The following is a 21,998-nucleotide window of genomic DNA, read 5'->3' as shown; positions in this document are numbered from 1 at the left end:
GTTTTAGATAAATTTGAATTTCTTGATAAAATTGTTACATACAGTAAAATTTTATGCAGATTTAGCATCCCTAATCTGAATTGCTTCAACACCTGAAGATTATTGAGTGCTAACATAACAAATAGAGAATTCCACACCTGAAATAGGCACATAACACAAACTAGTACAAGATTACCTTTAAGTCATGTGTATGGTCTATGAAATAGATGAATTTTATGTTTAGACTTAGATCTCATCTTCAGATATTTTATTACATATATGCAAATACTAGAAAACCTTAAAAAATTTGAACTATGAAATCCTTCTTATCCCAAGCATTTTGAATAAGAGATACTCACCTGTATTTCTTTCATTTATGCAGTCTGAAAAGCAATGATACTGTCCTTCCTTAAGATTTAAAATTTTTATAAGCCACTATAAATAAAGTAAATTAAATAATCTCACATTAAAATTTATTTTTATATATGCTTTTAAAAGTTTTCCCTGTAATGATTTATCCCAAAGAATCCTTGATTAAAGGTATTAATCAACTAGGCTCTAAGCTTTTGTTTGGTCTCTGTACCACTCTGTGGTACAATTTGCAGTGAGAAAAGGATATGATATTTGTCAACATTTTGGTTGTTCATAATTTATAATTTTATTGTGTGACCATGTGCAGCAGCTGAAAACATTTAATTTTTGGCCCTTAAGTGAAACTTTGAAAAGTAATACTAAAGTATAATTTTAACTGGAATTTGTATTTTTTTTTCTTTTACTGTTCTTAATAGTCTCTAATGCAGTGTGCAGGAGAAAGTATCTCTCTGTTTAAAAATAAGACAAGTGAAGAATCTAGAATTGGTACATTGAGAAATATGATACATCTTTGTGTAAGTTGCTTGTGTAACTGTACCAAGGTAAGCCATTCTTACTTGGTAATATATCCTGTTCATGGGATAGGTTTCTTGGTGCTGCTGGTGTGGTTTTTTGGTCCATTCATAAGTTTATAAACTGATTTAAAATTAAATGGAATGCTAAAGAAAGGAAATATACAGAGAAATAAATAAATATTTAACCTGAGTTTCTAATGAAACTAATTTCATTATTTCAGGAAAGTTGCTGAGATTGTCTTGCCACTTGTATATATTACTACATAGATGAATTTTTGGTTGCTAACATATTTTCATTTATTTAATAACAATTTGCCCACAAGTATGTAATGTGCATAACACTGTACTTGAGTTAATGAGATAAATTAACTCCAGTGCTAACATTACTTTCTTTTACCCAGATAATCTTACATAAATTTGATAGAGAATGTTACTATATAATTGTTGTTTTGATTTGGAGCAGGCTTGTGTAGTAGTTGAGCCAGGCCAGAGTGTTGATAATAATTGGAAACATCTTTGAGAGCTAATAGATGAGCGTAAGTCAGTATTATTAACATAACGTTATTGGTTTTGTGATGTATTATTCAGCATTTTGATATAAATAGGGAAGGAGAAAAGTGAAAAAATAAATTCTGGCCTATAATTGTCACTCACTTAGGTTTGGAATCAATAGGTGATACTTTAATGTTGTTTAAACCAATGAAAGAAATTTGATAAAGTTATTATTACTCTAAGAAAAGAGGTTAATATTTTTGAAACAACTTGTATGTTGAGCTAATAATGAGCTCTTTACCTAAATTTTATTATGATAAAGAAAATATTATTACCAAGAATAATTGTTTTTATTCTTTGTGGTTTGTCTCAATTATAGCAGAATCCAAGTAAGATTGTATCAGTTTTTTTCCTACGATTGTTAACATCAAAGCTGATGAATGACATTGCAGAAATTTGTAAAAGTTTAGTAAGTATACTTTGTTATAAGCATATTTCATTTCTAAGATGACTTTTGTAATTGAAATATCAAATAGGGATACATTTCACAATGTATAACAACTTACATTTTTATAAATGTAAATATATAAATATATATATATATATATATTTATGAATGTAAATGTTATATAAGTTATAACTTTAATAAATTAAAGTTATTTGGCTTGGGGAGAACCAAATTGCCTCTTAATACCAATACCTTGATTGCCTCTTAATATCAATACATAGGATAGTTCCTGGGTTTTAGTTTCCCAATAAAAAATAGACTGAAAAATTGGGGACTAATCATCCAGGCTCATAAGTATTTCTGTGTGACAGTACAACAAAATTCAAAATAATTCTGTCATCCTTAAAAAACTGACAAAACATTGGCAAACCGGCAACATGTTTTTATTGTGATATTTTTCTTCTGTACAAATGGGCTTATACTTACACTGTATCTTCTCTATTGACTGAAACAATGCCTCTGCACATCATAGATACTTGAATATCTATTAAGTGGAAAAATATTCATTTAAAGGATATAGGAAAAATTCTAGTTAGGGACTTGCTTGTTCAAAAGTAATGTGAATTTTACTTTTTGTTTTTTGAGATAGGATCTCTGTATGTTGCCCAGGCTTACCTCAAATTCCTGAGCTCAAGCTGTCTTCCTCAGCCTTCTGAGTAGGTAGAACTATAGATGTTTCAGGTGCACTCTACACGACTATACATGAGCTGGATTTTATTTAATTTTTTGGTACTGGGGATTTAAGTAAGGGGCACTCAACCATTGAGCCACATCCCCAGCCCTATTTTTTATTTTTTTTAATTGATTTTAAAAAAATAAAATAAATGACAGTAGAATGCATTACAATGCTTATTACACATATACAGCACAATTTTTCGTATCTCTGGTTATATAAAGTATGTTGACACCAATTCATGTCTTCATACATGTACTTTGGATAATGATGTCTATCACATTCCACCATCCTTGCTAACTTCCTGTCCCCTCTCTTTCCCTCCCTCCCCTCTGCCCTATCTAGAGTTCCTCTATTCCTCCCATGCTCCCCCTCCCTACCCCACTATGAATCAGCTTTCTTATGTCAAACAAAACATTCAGCATTTGTTTTTTTGGGATTGGCTAACTTTTCCAATGCCTTCCATTTACGTGCAAATGCCATGATTTTGTTCTCTTTTATTGCTGAGTAAAAGTCCGTTGTGTATATATGCCACTTTTTTTTTTTTATCCATTCATCTACTGAAGGGCATCAAGATTGGCTCCACAGTTTAGCTATTGTGAGTTGTGATGCTATAAACATTGATATGCCTGTGTCCCTGTAGTATGCTGTTTTTAAGTCCTTTGGTATAGTCCGAGGAGAGGGATAGCTATGTCAGGTGGTTTCATTCCCAGATTTCCAAGGAATCTCTATACTGCTTTCCATACTGGCTGAACCAATTTGCAGTCCCACCAGCATTGTATGAGTGTACCTTTTCCACACATCCTCGCCAATACTTGTTATTGTTTATCTTCATAATGGGTGCCGTTCTGACTGGAGTGAGATGGTATCTTAGAGTAGTTTTGATTTGCATTTCTCTGATTGCTAGACATGATGAGTGTTTTTTCATATATTTGTTGATTGATTGTATATCCTCTTCTGAGAAGTGTCTGTTCAGGTCCTTAGCCCATTTGTTGATTGAGTTATTTGTTTTTTTCAGTGCTTAGCTTTTTTAGTTCTTTATATACCCCAGAGATTAGTGCTCTATCTGATGTGTGAGGGGTAAAAATTTGCTCTCTGGAAGTAGGCTCTCTGTTCACCTCACAGATTGTTTGTTTTGGTGAGAAGAAACTTTAGTTTGAATCCATCCCATTTATTGATTCTTGGTTTTAATTTTTGCAGTTTCAGAGTCTTATTAAGGAAGTTGGGGCCTAATCCCACACGATGAAGATTAGGGGGTCTGGTTTAATTCCTAGATCCTTGATCCATTTTGAGTTAATTTTTGTGCATGGTGAGAGATAGGGATTCAATTTCATTTTGTTGCATATGGATTTCCAGTTTCCCCAGCACCATTTGTTGAAGATGCTATCCTTCCTCCATTGCATGTTTTTGGCATCTTTGTCTAATATAAGATAGTTGTAATTTTGTGGGTTAGTCTCTGTGTCCTCTATTCTGTACCATTGGTCTACCAGTCTGTTTTGGTGCCAATACCATGCTGTTTTTGTTACTATTGCTCTGTAGTATACTTTAAGGTCTGGTATAGCGATACCACCTGTTTCACTCTTCCTGCTAAGGACTGCTTTAGCTATTCTGGGTCTCTTCTTTTTCCAGATGAAATTTATGATTGCTTTTTCTATTTCTATGAGGAATGACATTGGGATTTTGATCGGAATTGCATTAAATCTGTATAGTGCTTTTGGTAGTATAGTCATTTTGATAACATTAATTATGCCTATCCAGTTCCAAGGTAGATCTTTTCATTTTCTAAGGTCTTCTTTGATTTTTTTCTTTAGGATTCTGTAGTTTTCATTGTACAGATCTTTCACCTGTTTCGTTAAGTTGATTCTCAAGGTTTTTTTTGTTTTGTTTTGTTTTGTTTTGAGGTTATTGTGAATGGGGTAGTTTTCCTCATTTCCTTCTCAGAGGCTTTGTCACTGATATACAGAAATGCCTTTGATTTATGGGTGTTGATTTTATATCCTGCTACTTTGCTGAATTCATTTACTAGTTCTAGCAGTTTTCTGGTGGAACTTTTTGGGTCTTCTAGGTATAGAATCACATCGTCAACAAATAGTGCTAATTTAAGTTCTTCTTTTCCTATACATATCCCTTTAATTTCTTTCATCTGTCCAATTGCTCTGGCCAGTATTTCAAGAACTTTGTAAATAGAAGTGGTGAAAGAGGGCATCCCTGTCTTGTTCCAGTTTTTAGTGGGAATTCCTATAATTTTTCTTCATTTAGAATTATGTTGGCCTGAGGCTTAGCATAGATAGCCTTTAAGATGTTGAGATATGTTCCTGTTATCCCTAGTTTTTCTAATGTTTTGAACAAAAAGGGGTGCTGTATTTTGTCAAATGCTTTTTCTGTGTCTATTGAGATGATCATATGATTCTTATCTTTAAGTCTATTGATTTGATGAATTACATTTATTGATTTCTGTATGTTGAACCATCCTTGTATCCTGGGATGAATCCCACTTGTCATGGTGCCCGATGTTTTTGAATTTGATTTGCTAGAATTTTATTGAGAATTTTTGCATCTATTTTCATTAGAGATATTGGCCTGAAGTTTTTTTTCTTTGATGTATCTTTGCCTGGTTTTAGGGTCAATATGTTATTGGCCTCATAGAATGAGTTGGAAGTGCTGCCTCTTTTTCTATTTCCTGAAATAAATTGAAGAGTATTGGTATTAGTTCTTCTTTAAAGATCTTGTAGAACTCGGCTGTGTATGCATCCGGTCCTGGGCTTATCTTGGTTGGTAAGCTTCTGATGGTGTCTTCTATTTCATCACTTGATATTTGTCTGTTTAAATCGTGTATATCTTCATGATTCAATCGGCAAATCATATGACTTAAGAAATTTCGATGCCTTCAGTGTCTTCTATTTTATTGTAGTATAAGTTTTCAAAACAATTTCTAATTATTCTTTGTATTTCTGTAGTATCTCTTGTGATATTACCTTTTTTTATCATGTTTGCTGGTAATTTGAGTTTTCTCTCCCCTTCTCTTCGTTAGCATAGCTAAGAGTGTGTCAATTTTATTAATTTTTTTCAAATAACCAACTTTTTGTCAATTTTTTCAATTTTTTTTTGTTTTGATTTCATTGATTTCAGCTCTAATTTTAATTATTTCTTGTCCTCTGCTTTTGCCGCTGATTTGTTCTTCTTTTTCTAGGGCTTTGAGATGTAATGTGAGGTCATTTATTTGTTGACTTTTTCTTCTTTTAAAGAATGAACTCCATGCAATGAACTTTCCTCTTGGAACTGCTTTCATTGTGTCCAAGAGATTTCCATATCTTGTGTCTATGTTCTCATTTACCTCTGAGAATTTTTTAATCTCCTTGATGTCTTCTGCAACCTAATGTTCATTCAGTAGTATATTGTTTAGTGTCCAGGTGATGGAGAAATTTTTATTTTTTATTTTGTTATTGATTTCTAATTGCATTTAATTATGATCTGATAAAATGCATGGTAATATCTCTTCTTTTTTGTATTTGTTTAAAGTGCTTTGTGGCATATATTATGGTCTGTTTTAGAGAAGGATCCATGTGCTGCTGAGAAGAACGTGTATCCATTAGATGCCGGTTGAAATATTCTATATATGTCAGTTAAGTCTAAGTTTTTGATTATATTATTGAGTTCTATAGTTTCTTTATTCAACTTTTATTTGAAAGATTTATACAGTGATGAACGAGGTGTGTTAAAGTCACCCAAAATTATTGTGTTGTGGTGTATTTGACTCTTGAACTTGAGAAGAGTTTGTTTAATGAACATTGTTTGGGGCATATATATTTATGATTGTTATGTCTTGTTGGTATATGGTTCTCTTGAGCAGTATGTAATGTCCATCTTTATCCCTTTTGATTAACTTGGCTTAAAGTCTACTTCATTTGATACAAGGATGGAAACCCCTGCTTGCTTTAGCAGTCCATATAAGTGGTATGATTTTTCCCAACCTTTCGTCTTCAGTCTGTGCATGTCTTTTCCTATCAGATGAGTCTCGTGAAGGCAGCATATTGTTGGGTCTTTTTTTTAATCCAGTCTGCTAGCGTATGTCTTTTGATTGGTGAGTTTAAGCCATTAACATTCAGGGTTATTATTGAGACATGGTTTGTATCACCAGCCATATTTGTTTACTTTGTTGTTTAACTTGACTTGATTTTCTTCTTTGACTAGTTTTTCCTTTAGGGTACTACCTCCCTGTGCTGATTTTCATTGTTGTTTTTCGTTTCCTCTTCATGGATTATTTTGCCAAGGATGTTTTATCGTGCCAGTTTTCTAGCTATAAGTTCCTTTAACTTTTGTTTATTGTGGAAAGTTTTTATTTCATCTTCAAATCTAAAGCTTAATTTTGTTGGATACAAGATTCTTGTTTGGCACCATTTTCTTTCAGAGCTTGATATATGTTGTTCTAGGATCTTCTAGCTTTCATGGTCTATGTTGAAAAATCTGCCATTATCCTAATTGGTTTTCCTTTCTCTTGTGGCTTTTAAAATTCTCTTATTCTGTAGGTTGAGCTTTTTTATATAATATACCTTGGTGTGGATCTGTTGTGATTTTGTACATTTGGTGTCCTTTAGGCTTCTTGAATTTGGATTTCCATTTCATTCTTCATGTTTGGAAAGTTTTCTGATATTATTTCATTGAATAATTTGTTCATTCCTTTGGTTTGGACCTCTGTGCTTTTCTCTATCCCAATAAGTCTTAAATTTGGTCTTTTTACGCTATCCCATACTTCTTGTATGTTTTGCTTGTGGTTTCTTACCTTTATGACTGTGTGGTCTACATTCTTTTTAAGATTATATATCTTCAAGTGGTCTACTCTGTGATGCTTTCATTTGAGATTTTAATTCGGTTTATTGTTTCTTTCATTTCAAGGACTTCTATTTAGTTTCTTTTTTTCTTTCTTTCTTTCTTTCTTTTTTTTTTTTTTTTTGTTAGAACCTCTATCTCCCTGTTGAGGTCATCTTCTGCTTCCTGGATTTGCTTATGTAGCTCCTTGTTGACGTGATCTTTCACTGCTTGTATTTGCTCTCTTATATCTTCCTTGAGATCACAGAACATTTTAACCATATGTATTCTGAACTCTTCTCTGTCATTTTTTTCTGCTGTGGCTGCCAATGATTCTAATGATATGGTTTCTGTATTTGTTTGGGATAATTTCTTCCCTTGTCTTTTCATGTTGCTAGTGTGTCTTCCTTTTTACCTCTGTGGATCGGGTTTTTATTGTTTTTACCCTATAGGTTTGTAGTGCGTTTGTAAGGTTCCAAGATCCCTCATTTGTGAGGAAGGACAGTATTAACAGATCCAATATCAACAGTATATCACCTATGAACAATTTGTTGTTATTGAGATGTTTACAGCTTAGTCTCAATATACTGATATGTTGGATTCAATTATTATCTAAAATATAAACAGTAGTTTTATAAAAAGATTTACAGTTTCTGACCCTGAACAATGAACTCAGGGTGGGGCGTAGGACAGTATGCTGAGGAGGAAGGATGTGAGGATACAGAGTTAATATATCTTAGGAAATGTGAAAGAGAAATCTAATGAAGCGGGTTAGTAGCAAGAGAATAAACAGGAAGTGATTTAGGGTAGACAAGTATGTGGATAGACAGTAGAGTACATAAAACAATCACACATATGTATTAAGAAAAATGCAGGATGTTAAAATAGCAAAATTTGGAGGGGGAAAGAAAAAGGAAAGAAGAAAGAAGAGAAAAAAAGGAGGGCATATGCAATACTGCTTTATTATATTATTCAGATGACACAGTCCTCAAAATCCTATTTTATGCAAAGTTCTTCATTTCACATATGTTGGGGATGTGAGGGCCGGAGAATAGAGGGGTAGAAGAAAAAGAGAAAAAAAAAATTATTGAAAGAAGAAACCAGGGTTTTTGCTAGTTTTAGAGATCCGTATCGTTTCTGTTTCTCTTCTCATCTAATAGGTGGGGTTGTCTGTTTCAAGCTGGTGTCTCTGCCCTCAGCATGGTGTAGGTAACCAGGATGGGAAGACTGGTCCTCATGTAGGGCCTCTGGAAGTGGAGAGTGCCACCCGCCAGTCCCTGCAGAGAGATTGCACTTCACAGGTCTCTTTTTGGGACTGCTTGTCTGACTTGAGCACCTGGTATTATCCCCTTCTCTTGCCTGGAGATTTCCCAGTTTCTGGTCTTTTAGGCTCCAAACTTTAGTTCTGTGTTTCTCTCACTTAGCATTTTCCAACTACAAGACCTCTCGCACCACGGCTCACACTAGGTGGGCGGTGCCCTGGTCACACTGCACACCTGTGCAACTAAGAGCTGTTTTTGTGTTTGATGGTCACTGTGCTGAGTTATCACCACTGGTAGGGGAGTGGGGGGAGTTGGATACTTGGTATCTGGCCAGATGGAGATCCGATCTGAGAGCTGCCCACACCACATATGGTGAGAATGGTTCTCAAAGATGGAGGCGGTCTGCTTTCAGTGCCTGGGTGTCTGGTGAGGTGGGGGGAGTTGGGCAGTGGCGTTGTGCTGTGGGTAGGTAGTAGCTAAGTGACCTGTGTGGGAGCGGAGCAGTCTGGAGTTCTGCAGAAGTGCTGATAGGTGATTCTGCTAAGGTGCTTGCGAGCTGTGCATGGGCTAGCACTGGGTTTTGGGTTTCGGGAGTCGGGTCTGGAGTCCTGCTCAAATGCTGAGGCTCTGAGCCCTTCACTGGGGGTCACAGCACTGGTGATTAGTGCGGAAATAAGCTGAATAGGGGTCCTCTTACACTCTCTGAGATCCAGTATTCAGAGTAGGTGAAATCTGGGTCACGGAGCGACACAGAATGCTGCCTCCCTCTGGCCCGCCATCTTGGAATCCCCCCTATTTTGTATTTTATTTAGAGACAGGGTCTCACTGAGTTGTTTAATGCCTCACGGTTCCTGAGGCTGGCTTTGAACTCTCAATCCTCCTATCTTAGCCTCCCAGGCTGCTGGCATTACAGGCATGTGCCACCGCGCCTGGCTGAATTTTACTTTTCGAAGGATGTTGTCATTGTCCTCCAAAAGTCGTAACAGTTTATGTTTTTTCCCCATATCCCCATTAATTTTGGGAATTACATAAAACTTCTTTAAATTTCATTTTTATGTATTTAAATTTTAGTTATAGTTATTTATGGGGTACAAAGTGGTGATATGGTATTCAAATACAATGGAATTGTAGGACTTCTTAATGTAATAAATTATTTAAAAAATTTGTGTATTAGGGGCTGGGGATGTGGCTCAAGCGGTAGCGCACTCGCCTGGCATGCGTGCGGCCCGGGTTCGATCCTCAGCACCACATACAAACAAAGATGTTGTGTCCGCCGAGAACTAAGAAAAAATAAATAAATATTAAAATTCTCTCTCTCTCTCTCTCTCTCTCTCTCTGTCCCCCTCTCTCTCACTCTCTCTTTAAAAAAAAAAATTGTGTATTATTCTGTTATCTAGACATAGTTTGTATACCCATTTTCCTGTGAATTTTCAATCTGGTGAATTTTAACTACACCATGATTCTGAAAGAAGCCAACTTGAATATCTTTATTTCTCTTGTTTGAAGGCATCCTTTATCAGAAAGCCACTTGACCATGGAGAAGTAGACTCAATGAATGATGATACTGATGAAAATCTAAAGGAGGTAGAGGATTTGTCTTCCATGGATCTTTTTAAAGATTACCCTGTTGGTAGTGTGAGTGATGCAAGTGATTCTGGGGAGAGCCAAAGTACTGTTGGTAAATACATCTTTACTGCTTTGGATTTCTTTTACCTCTTTATAATAATTTGGCATTAGAAAAGGTCTCACTGGTATCAACTTTATGCTTTTATTTTTTCTTTGAGTCTGTTAAGATTGTTCCTTTACTGTATACTTTTCGGTTTTTCTGATTTTAGTTGTATTTATTAGTTTCCTATTTTGTTCTTCATGGGAAGAATTTAAAATAAAGAAGTAAAATCCCACAATAGATTATTTGCACACTGGGAAGTTGGAGAGATGTTTGAATTAGTACTCAAAGTATGTGACTACTGTGCCTCTTAGAGTGAAGGAATTTTGTTTGATTTTTGTTTTTTTAGGTGCCATGAATCCGTTAGCTGAAGAATATCTGTCAAAGCAAGATCTACTTCTTTTAGACATGCTCAAGTTCTTGTGTATGTGTGTAACCTCGTCTCAAGCCAATCCTGTATCATTTAGAGCAGCTGATATAAGGAGAAAATTGTTAATGCTAATTGATTCTAGCATACTAGATCCTACTAAATCTCTTCATCTCCACATGGTGAGTCAAGTAGTACAAAGAAGCTCTTCAGTTCAATCTGGTATTGCTGACTAATACAGTAACCTGACGTGTAAGAATCATATAGTGCCTTTGAAAACTTAAATGAATCTGAAGCTGACTGTAAAAATAGCACATAACATTATGTTTGAAGTTTGCATTTTACCTTTGACCTGATACTATTGATGGATCTCTGTATTCTAAGTTCATCATTATAGGGTTTGTTTATTTTTCTCTGTCCAAATTTGTAGTACCCTTTTCTTGCAGTAAAAAGTCCTGGCTTCCCATATACATTTAGTAGTTTACTGAGTAACCTTATTTGTAACTAATTTCCTGACCATGTGGACTATTTCCTTAAACCCAGTTTTTGTGAACATTTGGGTAGAACCCTTGACACAGAGTAGCTGCTGGTTGGGTCCCCAGGTTGTGTCTTCAGTTATTGTAAGTTTGACACACCTGATGAGTCCCTCATTATGTCAGACATGCATATTGAGTCCCTGATGGAATCTTGACCATGTTCTTATCCTTAATGAACATGCACATTGAATCTCTAGCCCTAGCAAACAGGTTTGGTTGTGTCTTGTTGCAGTCCCTGGTTTGACCCTGCCAGACTCCCTAGTCAATCTCTAACCTTGACCAAGGAAAGGGTTACATGCTTTTCTTGATGCTTTGATGTTTAAAGTCATTTCAAGATAGTCAGTACCATCACATACAACTCTCATTTAAATATTGAAAAGGGCCAGTATGGTACTGCATGCATACCTGTAATCCCAGCTGTTTGGGAGGCTGAGGCAGGAGGATCCAATTTCAAGGCTAACTTGGTCAATTTACCAAGACCTTGTCTCAAATTTTTAAAAAATGGGCTGGAAATGTACCTTGGTGGTAGAGTACCCCTTGGTTAAATACTAGTACCACCAGAAAATTATAAAGAAAAGGATCATTTAATTTTCTTTGTTAATATCTGCCAAGAGATAAGAAATATTTTTCTATATACAGATGATAAAGAGAAAAGAAATCTCTTAAGATTTTTCTAGTGTATATAGGAAATATTTGGCAGCTCTCAAAAACTGGTTGCCTAGTTATCACTATCAGTCCTTTGGTACTGAGGATTGAACCCAGAGGTGCTTTGCAACTGAGCTATATCCCCAGCTTTTTATTTTTTATTTTGAGACAGAGTCTACCTAAGTTGCTTAGGGACTAAGTTGCTGAGCCTGATTTTGAATTTGAGATACTGCTCTCTCAGCATCCTGCATAACTGTGATTTACAGGTGTATGCTACTGTGCTTGGTTTCATCACTGCCATTCTAACTAGTAGTTGTTACCTAGCCCTTTGTATCCATGCTACCATGTAGACCCATACATGGTTGCCATATAGGAAGGTAGATCAGGGTACTTCTTTCCTGTACATAATTATCTCTGCTTTCCAAAATTTATTAATTGAATAGTTTTTAACCATTTTACTCTTACACAAACCATTATTTTAGGAGTATAGGGACATAATATAGTTTCAGGCTATATTATGTCTTATGGCTTTACTATCTTAATTGCAACAATGATAATAATGATTAATTATTGAATTCTCAGTATAAAGACCACACCTTTATGGTTATTTTCTCTAATCCTCACAGTTGTCTGGCTGTTTAAGTAATATGTGTCCATTTTATGGGTGAGGGTTCAAGGGCCCCAGAATATAAAGCCAGGTTTTTATAATATACAAATTAATGTTGTTGTCTGGGATTTATATGTTTTTAGTTTTTTTCATTTTGAGTTCTACAGAGTAATTTGATTTACAGTGTTAGTTACATATATGCATACACCATGAATTTGAACCCTATTTGATAAGAGAACCCTATTTGAACCCTTTTTTCTTATATGCCCTATTAAAAATATTTACAGCTTTGCATGTGTACATGTGCAAATGAATTTATATTTAAACTGTGTGTATGTGTGTATATTTATGCTTTTTAAAGATGATAAAAAAGCTATTTTTTTCCCCTATACCATTTTAGTACCTAGTGCTTTTAAAGGAACTTCCTGGAAAAGAACATCCTTTGCCAATGGAAGATGTTGTTGAACTTCTGAAGCCACTATCGTAAGAAATTAAAACCACATGTTATGTCCACCTTAAATTTATTGGGTTCTGCTAAACTTATAAAGGTAATTCTTTTTTTCCACCACAGCAGTGTGTGTTCTTTGCATCGTCGTGACCAAGATGTTTGTAAAACAATTTTAAACCATGTCCTTCCTATTGTGACAAACCTAAGTCAAGGCAATATGGACACTGAGCACACAAGGGATGCACAAGGACAGTTCCTTAGAGTGATTGGAGCATTTTGGTAGGTGTAATCTGTTTTGTAAATTTGTTGATTTTCTTTTGCTTCCTCTGGATTCAAATTCAAACTTAGCATTTCTACATTAGTGATTTCTTCTGATTCTCTGTGATTATGTTCATCTTTTAATAAAAAAGAATGTAATTTGTGTTTACCCCTTTAATTTCTTAAAGAACATTTTTTTTTCTTCAAAGAACTTGACTTTCTAAACATTGAGCATATTTCTCTGCAAATTTAGAATCATTTAATAGACTGACGTGTTTGGTGAATAAAGAAAATGCAGTGAACTTAAAATGAACTGAATTGTTCATTTTCCCGAAGTGTAGCAATTTGCCTTGTCAACTGGTTATTTCATGCATATTGTAATGGTCTGAGATAACATCATGAAGTTTATAGAAGAGCACATATATATAACTTAAAGCCCTCAGACTATTTGATAAGGACTTCCTAATTATTGTAGAATATGGTTTTGAAATCTCTGATATAAAAATCAAAAATGAAATTTTAAAAACTGTTTATAAAAAAACTGTTTATAAAGTTTATAATGTGGTTAACTCAAGTATGATAGCTCCAAATTGAGGCATAATTGTATAAGACAAATAATATACACTAAAACAAATTCATTTTCAAACTGATTTCTTTTAGCTAGAATTTTTGGAAAGGCAAGTACTTTAGCATGTTCCATATAATGAGAATTAAGTAGCAAAGAAAGAAATTTTGGAAGTGACCTATAATAACCTTAATATCTAGTGATTTTTCTGACTGCTTTTATTGAAATGGTTATTTGACATGGAAAATTTTACTTTATTTTAGGCATCTAACAAAGGAAAAGAAGTGTACATTCTCTGTAAGGATGGCACTTGTGAAGTGCCTTAAAACTCTGCTTGAGGTGAGCTATTTCATATTATTAGTAAGATCACCATTAAAATTTTAAATCAGACTTCATTTCCTTTTTTAAAATTTTTTGTAGTTATAGATGGGTAGAATGGCTTTTCCTTTTTTCTTTTCTTTCTTTTTTTTTTTTAAGAATGGCTTTATTTGTTTTTATTTTTATGTGGTGCTAAGGATTGAACCCATGCCTCACATGTGCTAGGCAAGTGCTCTGCCACTGAGCGACAGTCCCAGCCCCAGACTTCATTTCTGTTAGTGATTTTTCTCTTTAATGTTTCATATTTAACCTTAGTTTCTCTCTTCCCACTTGAATAGGCTGATCCTTATTCAAAATGGGCTATTCTTAATGTAATGGGAAAAGACTTCTCTGTAAATGAAGTATTTCCACAATTTCTTGCTGATGAACATCACCAAGTTCGCATGTTGGCTGCAGAGTCAATTAATAGGTAATGATTAGGTTTTCCTGAAGTGTTTTGAATGCTGCAGTTAGCAATGCAAAGTCTAGTACAGTCACAGTTAACTTCTGAGTATAATATCCTGTGTGCCTACCCTTTGTATTTTCTCTTAAATGCTACAGAGAAAATAATGACAGTTCTATCATTTAGATACTATTATTTTCTCTGATTTAAAAATGAAAACTCTGGCTTAGAGAGATAAAGTAGCTCACTAACATAAGCCATTGACTTGAGTGAAGTGTATATACTACCACTTAAGAGAAGTATAGAATGTTTGTATGTTACCAAGATTTTATGTGAGTTTATAAAATGATAGCATATTTCACATTGTTCTAATTACAATTATATATTTTGGGGGTGTACATACAGTTTGCCACTGAAATGATTCTATCAGAAGGATCTGATATGTTTGAGTACTTGAATAAACAAGTATTAATTTCCTAAGGACTGCATGGGATTTTAAAACTCTAAATTGCAACCTACCTATAAATTCCTCTTGTTGCAATCCCTATAAAGAAAGCACTTTCCTGCTTTATTTTTCTCTATAAAATTGGTCACCACTTGAAATAATGTTTCAATACATTTCCCTATTTCACTAGGGTATAAACTCCTATAAGGCATTGATTTTTGTCTGTTCTATTCATTGCTGTACTTTAGCATCTGAAACAATATCTGGCATGTGGAAAGTTGGTAACAATTGGTAAAATAAATGAAAGTATTTGAAAAAGAAATGACATGCTGCTTTAGGTAAATCAAGCTGAAAGTCATTTGAGTTATTTAACTATTCAGAAGTAAGTGATCAATAATTGAAAATTACCTTAAAGAAATTGCTCTAGCCATAACATAACAAGTATTAGAAGTAAGGTATCCAGAATCTGAATATGCTGACAGTACTGTTTTTATCAACTAGATTCTGTGTCTAATTCCTCAGTTTTTGAACTCTTTTTAGTAAGACTGTAGAGTGTTGTAAGGATTACTAGTGAATGTGTATAGTACTTAAAATCTTTATTGCATTTTATGGGTAAAGGGTAGAAAATTTATGTATTGAAATTAAAGGTCTGGGGTTACATAGAACCATATGTTAAATGTAATATAGCAGTGCAGTAGTGGCGTGGAAAACAAAAATCTCTTAGATTAAAAAGTCGAAATTCAGTAATAACATGAAAGAAGCATTTGTTGATTTTGAGTTTTTCACTTGTTAGATATTTAATGTTGGGCTGTTTTGAGAGAGGATAGAGAAACTGGAGGAATCAGAAATACCAAAAATTACTAAAAATTAAAAATTAAAGGACAAAGTCGATTAAAACGTTGTCTTAACCATGTGGATGTTGGCTTAAGGCACTAATCAACTTTTCTCTCTCACATAAAGTGAAATTTAAATGGAACATTAGGGTATTAAATTACCCACTTTCAGGATGATTAAATATTAGAGCAGGTTTACACAGGAATTTATAGATTCTTCTGGTTGGTGTTTGATAAGAGAACTGTTGTCTTCTGTGGCTGTTTGAGTTCAGTGTTCAAATTTGGGCAGTAGTTAAAAGATATTTTGGTACCCTTTTTACTCATTAGGAGACAGTGGATTTTCAAGGTCTTAATACTAAGCAGATGATCAAACCTCTTTAAATGGACTCAGATTTAATCTGTTTTCTTTTTTTGGTACTGGAGATTGAACCCAAAGGTGCTTAACCATTGAGCAACATCCCCAGGCCAAATTTTATAGAGAGATAGGGTCTCTCTGAGTTGCTTAGGGCCTTACTAAGTTGCCAAAGCTGGCTTTGAACTCTCCATCTGACTTCCTCTGCCTCCCGAGCCCCTGGGATTATAGGTATATGCCACTGTGCCTGGCTCCTCAGATTTAATCTTGAAGAAAGTACTAGTATGTTTATATCACAGAGTGATTTGTTTTTGTTTTATAATATGCTTTGTAAAGTAATGTTTGAAATTTTAAGAATTATTTCAGTTTTGCATTTTTTTAAATAAGATTATTTCAGGATATGAAAGGAGGAGATTGTTCCAGGTTATTGAAAGCACTTCCGTACAAGCTTCAGCAGACAGCTTTTGAAAATGCATATCTGAAAGCTCAAGAAGGACTGAGAGAAGTGGTAATTTTAGTAATATATTTGCTATTATCTCATACTTTCTATGAATATCCTACATATTACTTTACCAAGTTTGGCACAAGACAGTTTGTGTCCAGTAGTTTATAACATAAAGCTTATAAGACAAATGTGATTTTAATGAAATTATTTATATGTCACAATGAGTCAAATAATTATAGTTTCTTTTGTTTCAGCTTATCCGTAGTGTTTTTGTGGGGAAAAATAAAATTTAACCAACTTTTAATGAGAGTTTAAGTGACTTCCTTGTTTTTTTTTTTTTTTTTTCTGATTTAAGAAACTCTTTTGTGTAAGATCTGGTTAAGAATTAATTAAGAGAATATTATTCTAACACAAAATCGAAATTAGCTTTTTTTTTTAGTGAAACCTTTGATTTTCACATTTCTCTGTAGAACACTTTTCTTAAAATGGTAGAAATTATCTTAATGATCATACTTATTCATTTATTTTTGTCCTGATTTGTTTCTGAAAAGGACTTGAGGTAGTTAACTAAAAGACTATCAAATTTGTGATAATAGGAAACTGAAATGGATAGTTGAATTAAAGAATATGAATTCAGAAAAGGATTTCAGTAGATTGGAAAAATGAGTGTAGATAGTGTAAAACGAAATAGAGATAACATATACTGTATATTTTAAATTAGTCCATTATTAGGAAAATACTGATCTGATAGTTCATTTATAAAGAGACCTAGACTAGAAGTAAACTCCAGTGGTAGAATGCTTGTCTAGCATGTGTGAGGCCTAGGGTTTGATCCCCAGTACCAGGTTTTAGAAAAAAATCAAGAATTTTTAAATTGGTGCACATTAATTATACAAAATATTGGTTTCATTTTGGCATATTTATACATGTATATAACATAATTGATTTATTTCATTTCCCAGTATCTCCCCTGCCCACCTTTTATTCTCTTCCTCTACATTAATAGACATAAGAAGTTTTATATCTGAAGATCACAATATGAATTGTGATAATTGTTAAAAACAACCAAATTCTCTTACACTTCATTAATAAAAAGCATAGTCTTGAACAAAGTTTATGGAAGAACTTAGATCTTCTGTACTTTCTAAAGGACTGCTAAAATTTTGGGTTTGGTTCTAACAGTAGAATTTTTTTTTTTTTTTCAAATCCTTGGTTCTTACTCATGATAGCTAGACAAGCACTCTACCACTGAGCTACTCCCAACCCTAAAAATAGATTTATTTTTATTTATTTATTTTCTGACTGGAGTGAGATGAAATCTTACGTGTAGTTTTTTTTAATTAGTTGCTCAAGACAATACAATGATCTTGACATATCATACATTTGATCAAATAGGGAGTATACAGGTTTGTGTCTTGACTTAGTGGAAAGTTCATTGCTATTTTCAAACATGTCAGTGATTGCTGTGTAATAGAGGAATTAGATTCTTAGTTATTCTTGTACCAAAATATAGAACTATGATCAGCAGATTTTCTAAATATGAAGAGAAACTTATACCAGATATAACTAGTAAAATAAATAAATAAATAAATATATGCGTGCCTGTTGAGATTTTATAGTAATTGAAAATTAAATTAAAAGCATATGTCATTCTATCTAGTTGCATGATTTTATTGTTCCCTTTGATAATATAGGTAGCAGTATTTTTAAAAGTGTAAAATGCTGATATTAAGGTATTAGAAGGATAAAAATCAACCTAGGAGTAAAACTTGGTGGTTGAAAAAGAGCTTCTAATGTCTCTCATCTTCTTTTTGCTATTTTTCAAAAATTACTTTATACCTCAATGAAACATTGTTTTCTTTGTTAATATTCTCCATAAGATCTTAGGAAGAGCAATCTTCCTCACTGTAGAAACACATTTTCTTAAATCTCTGCTCTTTACCCCATCACTTTAGAATTTTAAATTCATAAGCTGTTTGGATGATGTCATGGAGTACTTTGATTTTAGCCTGGTTTATTCATTTGTAATGTTTAAATATGTATAATATTGTCTTTATGATTCTTTGGCAGTCCCACAGTGCTGAGAACGCTGAATTTTTAGATGAGATTTATAATAGAAAATCTGTTTTACTGATGATGATAGCTGCGGTTTTATACTGTAGCCCTATCTGTGAAAAACAGGCTTTGTTTGCCCTTTGCAAATCTGTGAAAGAGAATGGATTAGAACCTCACCTTGTGAAAAAGGTATGTATGTCTGGATATTTTTATTGTACTCTTCCTTGTATAATTTTGTTGTTGCTTTTTATGGTGTTAGGAATCAAACCTAGGACTTCACATGTTAGGCAAGTGCTCTGCAATTGAGCTGCATTCCTATTCTCTTGGATAACCTTAAATTAAAAAGGTTAAAATTGGATTTTTAAAGTGGCACTTATTTAAGAGTTGGAAACAATTTTATTTTTTCAGATGGGTGTGTTAGAAAGCAGTTTAATAGCATTTTAAATGTTATATTCATTTGTATGCAGTGTGATTTCTTACACTTAGTTTAAGAGCATTTTGTGAGGCATTCACTGAACCAAAAAGGGTGAATGACCCATCACTGCAATACTAGGCACTCTGGAGTAGCACTTATTGAGGGAAATACATGGAGATAGGAGCAGTATCAGTTGGTTTTGCATGGTAGATTCTGGGGCAACACATTGGGATCTGACAAGGCCAGAAGTCAAATGCTAAGACTCTGGGGCTTTTAGGTCCAAGATTAGGAAAAGAGGACTGTATCCAAACTTTGCACTCAGATCAGTTTAGTATTATAGAATGTGGCTCCCTTCCCTGTTCCACTACCTCAGAATGGTTTAGCAGTTCTCATCCTTCCTGTTGCAGATTTTTATTTGATAAATATGGACCGATACACATTTTCTCATTCTACCACCATGGTTTCCATGGAGTTTTATAGTAGACTTTCCTATAGGCAATCAGTCTTAGATGAATCAACCTTTTACCTTTCAGTGTTAAGTTCTTTTTTTTTTTTTAAGTATACCATTATACTTTACAATTATTATAAGTGGTATATAATGTTTAGATTTTTATAAATTTGGATTTAAGACAGAATAATTTTACCTTAGAACTTCCTTTGATATGTTGTCAATGTTGAAAATTATAACATTTTTATATTTTTATTCATTTTATTTTTGGGTTTGTATAGGTTTTGGAGAAAGTTTCTGAAACTTTTGGATATAGAAATTTAGAAGACTTCATGGCTTCTCATTTAGATTACCTGGTTTTGGAATGGCTAAATCTTCAAGACACTGAATATAGTTTATCTTCTTTTCCTTTTATTTTATTGAACTACACAAATGTTGAAGATTTCTATAGGTAGGTTTATGTATGGCATATGAGAAATATGTTCAAAGTTAGGTAACAGGGTTTGGCAGTTCCCCTGTCCTCCACTTCCTATAGTTCCACAGACAATGGTAGGAGGCTGCATAGTTTGAAAATTGAGACAACTTGTTTGAAAATATATTGAAGGGTGTCACTGGATTTAGAATCTGTGTATTAAGCTCATTATGTGAAGTCCTAGAATCAGATTCTAAATCCAGTGACACAAGAAACCAGACTTTTTAATCTGGTTCTGTCTGGGCCAGTAATCAACTGTGTAACTTTGAGTAAGTTGTGTAAATAACTTCTGTGCTTTGGTTTTTTAATCTCTACAGGAGTTAAAGAAGGAAACCCTAAAAGTCCTTTCTGGATTTAATACTTGATAATATTGCATTTGGAAAAAGATCAAAGATAAATTATTAGTGGCTGATTATTTCAGCCTTGATTTTCTTTTCTGTTGTTTGACAATAGACTATTTAATCATTGTTACCTATTAGATTTAGAAGTTTAATGTGAAAGAATTCATTTTACTACTTCTAACAGAAATTTTTGAAAATGAAGAGGTTTGATACAACTGAAAAGTAATATTTAAGCATCAGGATTATGGGATGGCATCTCATATTTATTGAACATGCTCTGTGCTAAGGATTTTTTGAGGTCTCTAATAGAGCTTTTTGTATGTAGATACTTGCCTTTAAGAAGGATATTCAGACAGTAGTAAATTTAGTGGTCCTTATCATTCATATCTTTTGGTGATAACAATGTTTTACATCTGTTCTTTAAATTCATAAATTGCTTTCACATTTCATTTTCATAATAATTTTGCATTAAGTTGATTATATATAAGAAATGTATACATATAAAGTCCCACTTTTTTGATCACAGAGCTAGGTGGTGTAAGCTAAGCTCTGTTTCTTTATGTGGCTTTGTAATTCACTTAACTTTATTTCTCCTTTTATAAAATTTAAAGTAGGCATGCTTAATGATGTAAAGGGATGCCCTAATGCTGAGTGTATTAAAGCCTGTTATTATTTTAAGGACTTTGAAAAGATATATAACCTATATTTTAAATTTTATGTTTTTAGATCTTGTTATAAGGTTTTGATTCCACATCTGGTGATTAGAAGTTGTTTTGATGAGGTTAAGTCCATTGCTAATCAGATTCAAGAGGATTGGAAAAGTCTTCTGATAGACTGCTTCCCAAAGATTCTTGTAAATATTCTTCCTTATTTTGCTTACGAGGGTGTAGGAGACAGTAGGATGGCACAACAAAGAGAGAATGCTACCAAGGTCTATGATATTCTTAAAGGGGAAAACCTACTGGGAAAACAGGTATGGCTTCAACTTTTACCTTTTTTTCCTTAATTGATGTCAGATGTAAACTTTACAATTTAAGGCTATGTATGTATTCATTATTTATAAGTTAAACCTAGCTTATAATTATTATTTAGCTGATCCATGAATTTGTTTTGTTTTGTTGTATGGTGATCTCTCCTTTTGATTAGCCTTTAAATAAGTGAAAATGTTTTTAATCAGAAATAAAGAGAAAAAGAAAAAGAAACCAGGCTTTTAATAAGAAAAATAATTTAACTGCTTCTGCCTTTTAAAAAATTTAATTGACAGTAATGCATGAATGCCAGCTAGTTGATAAATTCAAGTAATTCTGAACAGTATATAGAAAATCTTCAGTGCCTCTTTAGTCTCAAGTTGTTTTACTTTTAAAGGAAAAGTACCATCCCAAGTTCCATACCCTGGTTTTTATTTTTTCCTGACAATTTTTCTCCTCTAACATATTATATACTTTGGATTATGTTCATTGTTTATTTTCAGTCTTTTCCACTGTAATATAAACACTATGAAGGTAGAATTTTTGTCTTTTTTTTTTTTTTTTTTCCCCTGATGGTAAGAAAAAGCGGGTTGGAACAGAATGTTGGCACTCCAGAGGTTTTGTAATTTGGGAGAGATACTTTGCCTCTACCCTCTTCTGCTCATTCTTCCAGTTTATACTTCTGAGTACTCCTAGTTATGCTTTTTTTTTTTAATGTATTCAAACCAAAAGAGCCATTTTCAGAATCAGAATAGGTTTAGGAGT

The 21,998-nt window shown here is 33.5% G+C and overlaps 1 protein-coding gene across 1 annotated transcript in view; it reads left to right on the top strand.

Moving 5' to 3' along the window:
- The window catches only part of ATM (ATM serine/threonine kinase), a 167,198-nt gene that overhangs the window by 39,217 nt on the left and 105,983 nt on the right, over positions 1 to 21,998 (top strand). Inside the window, 12 exon segments of the mRNA XM_081280301.1 lie at positions 768 to 893; positions 1,738 to 1,827; positions 10,114 to 10,285; positions 10,623 to 10,822; positions 12,829 to 12,911; positions 13,000 to 13,155; positions 13,963 to 14,038; positions 14,356 to 14,486; positions 16,477 to 16,597; positions 18,605 to 18,778; positions 19,734 to 19,903; positions 20,992 to 21,238. Coding sequence (XP_081136427.1) covers positions 768 to 893; positions 1,738 to 1,827; positions 10,114 to 10,285; positions 10,623 to 10,822; positions 12,829 to 12,911; positions 13,000 to 13,155; positions 13,963 to 14,038; positions 14,356 to 14,486; positions 16,477 to 16,597; positions 18,605 to 18,778; positions 19,734 to 19,903; positions 20,992 to 21,238 — 1,746 coding nt within the window.

This window comes from Spermophilus citellus (assembly GCF_964194105.1).
Source record: "Spermophilus citellus genome assembly, chromosome: 2".
In the NCBI taxonomy this organism is placed as follows: domain Eukaryota; kingdom Metazoa; phylum Chordata; class Mammalia; order Rodentia; family Sciuridae; genus Spermophilus; species Spermophilus citellus.
This window is presented reverse-complemented; position numbering and strand designations above follow the sequence as displayed.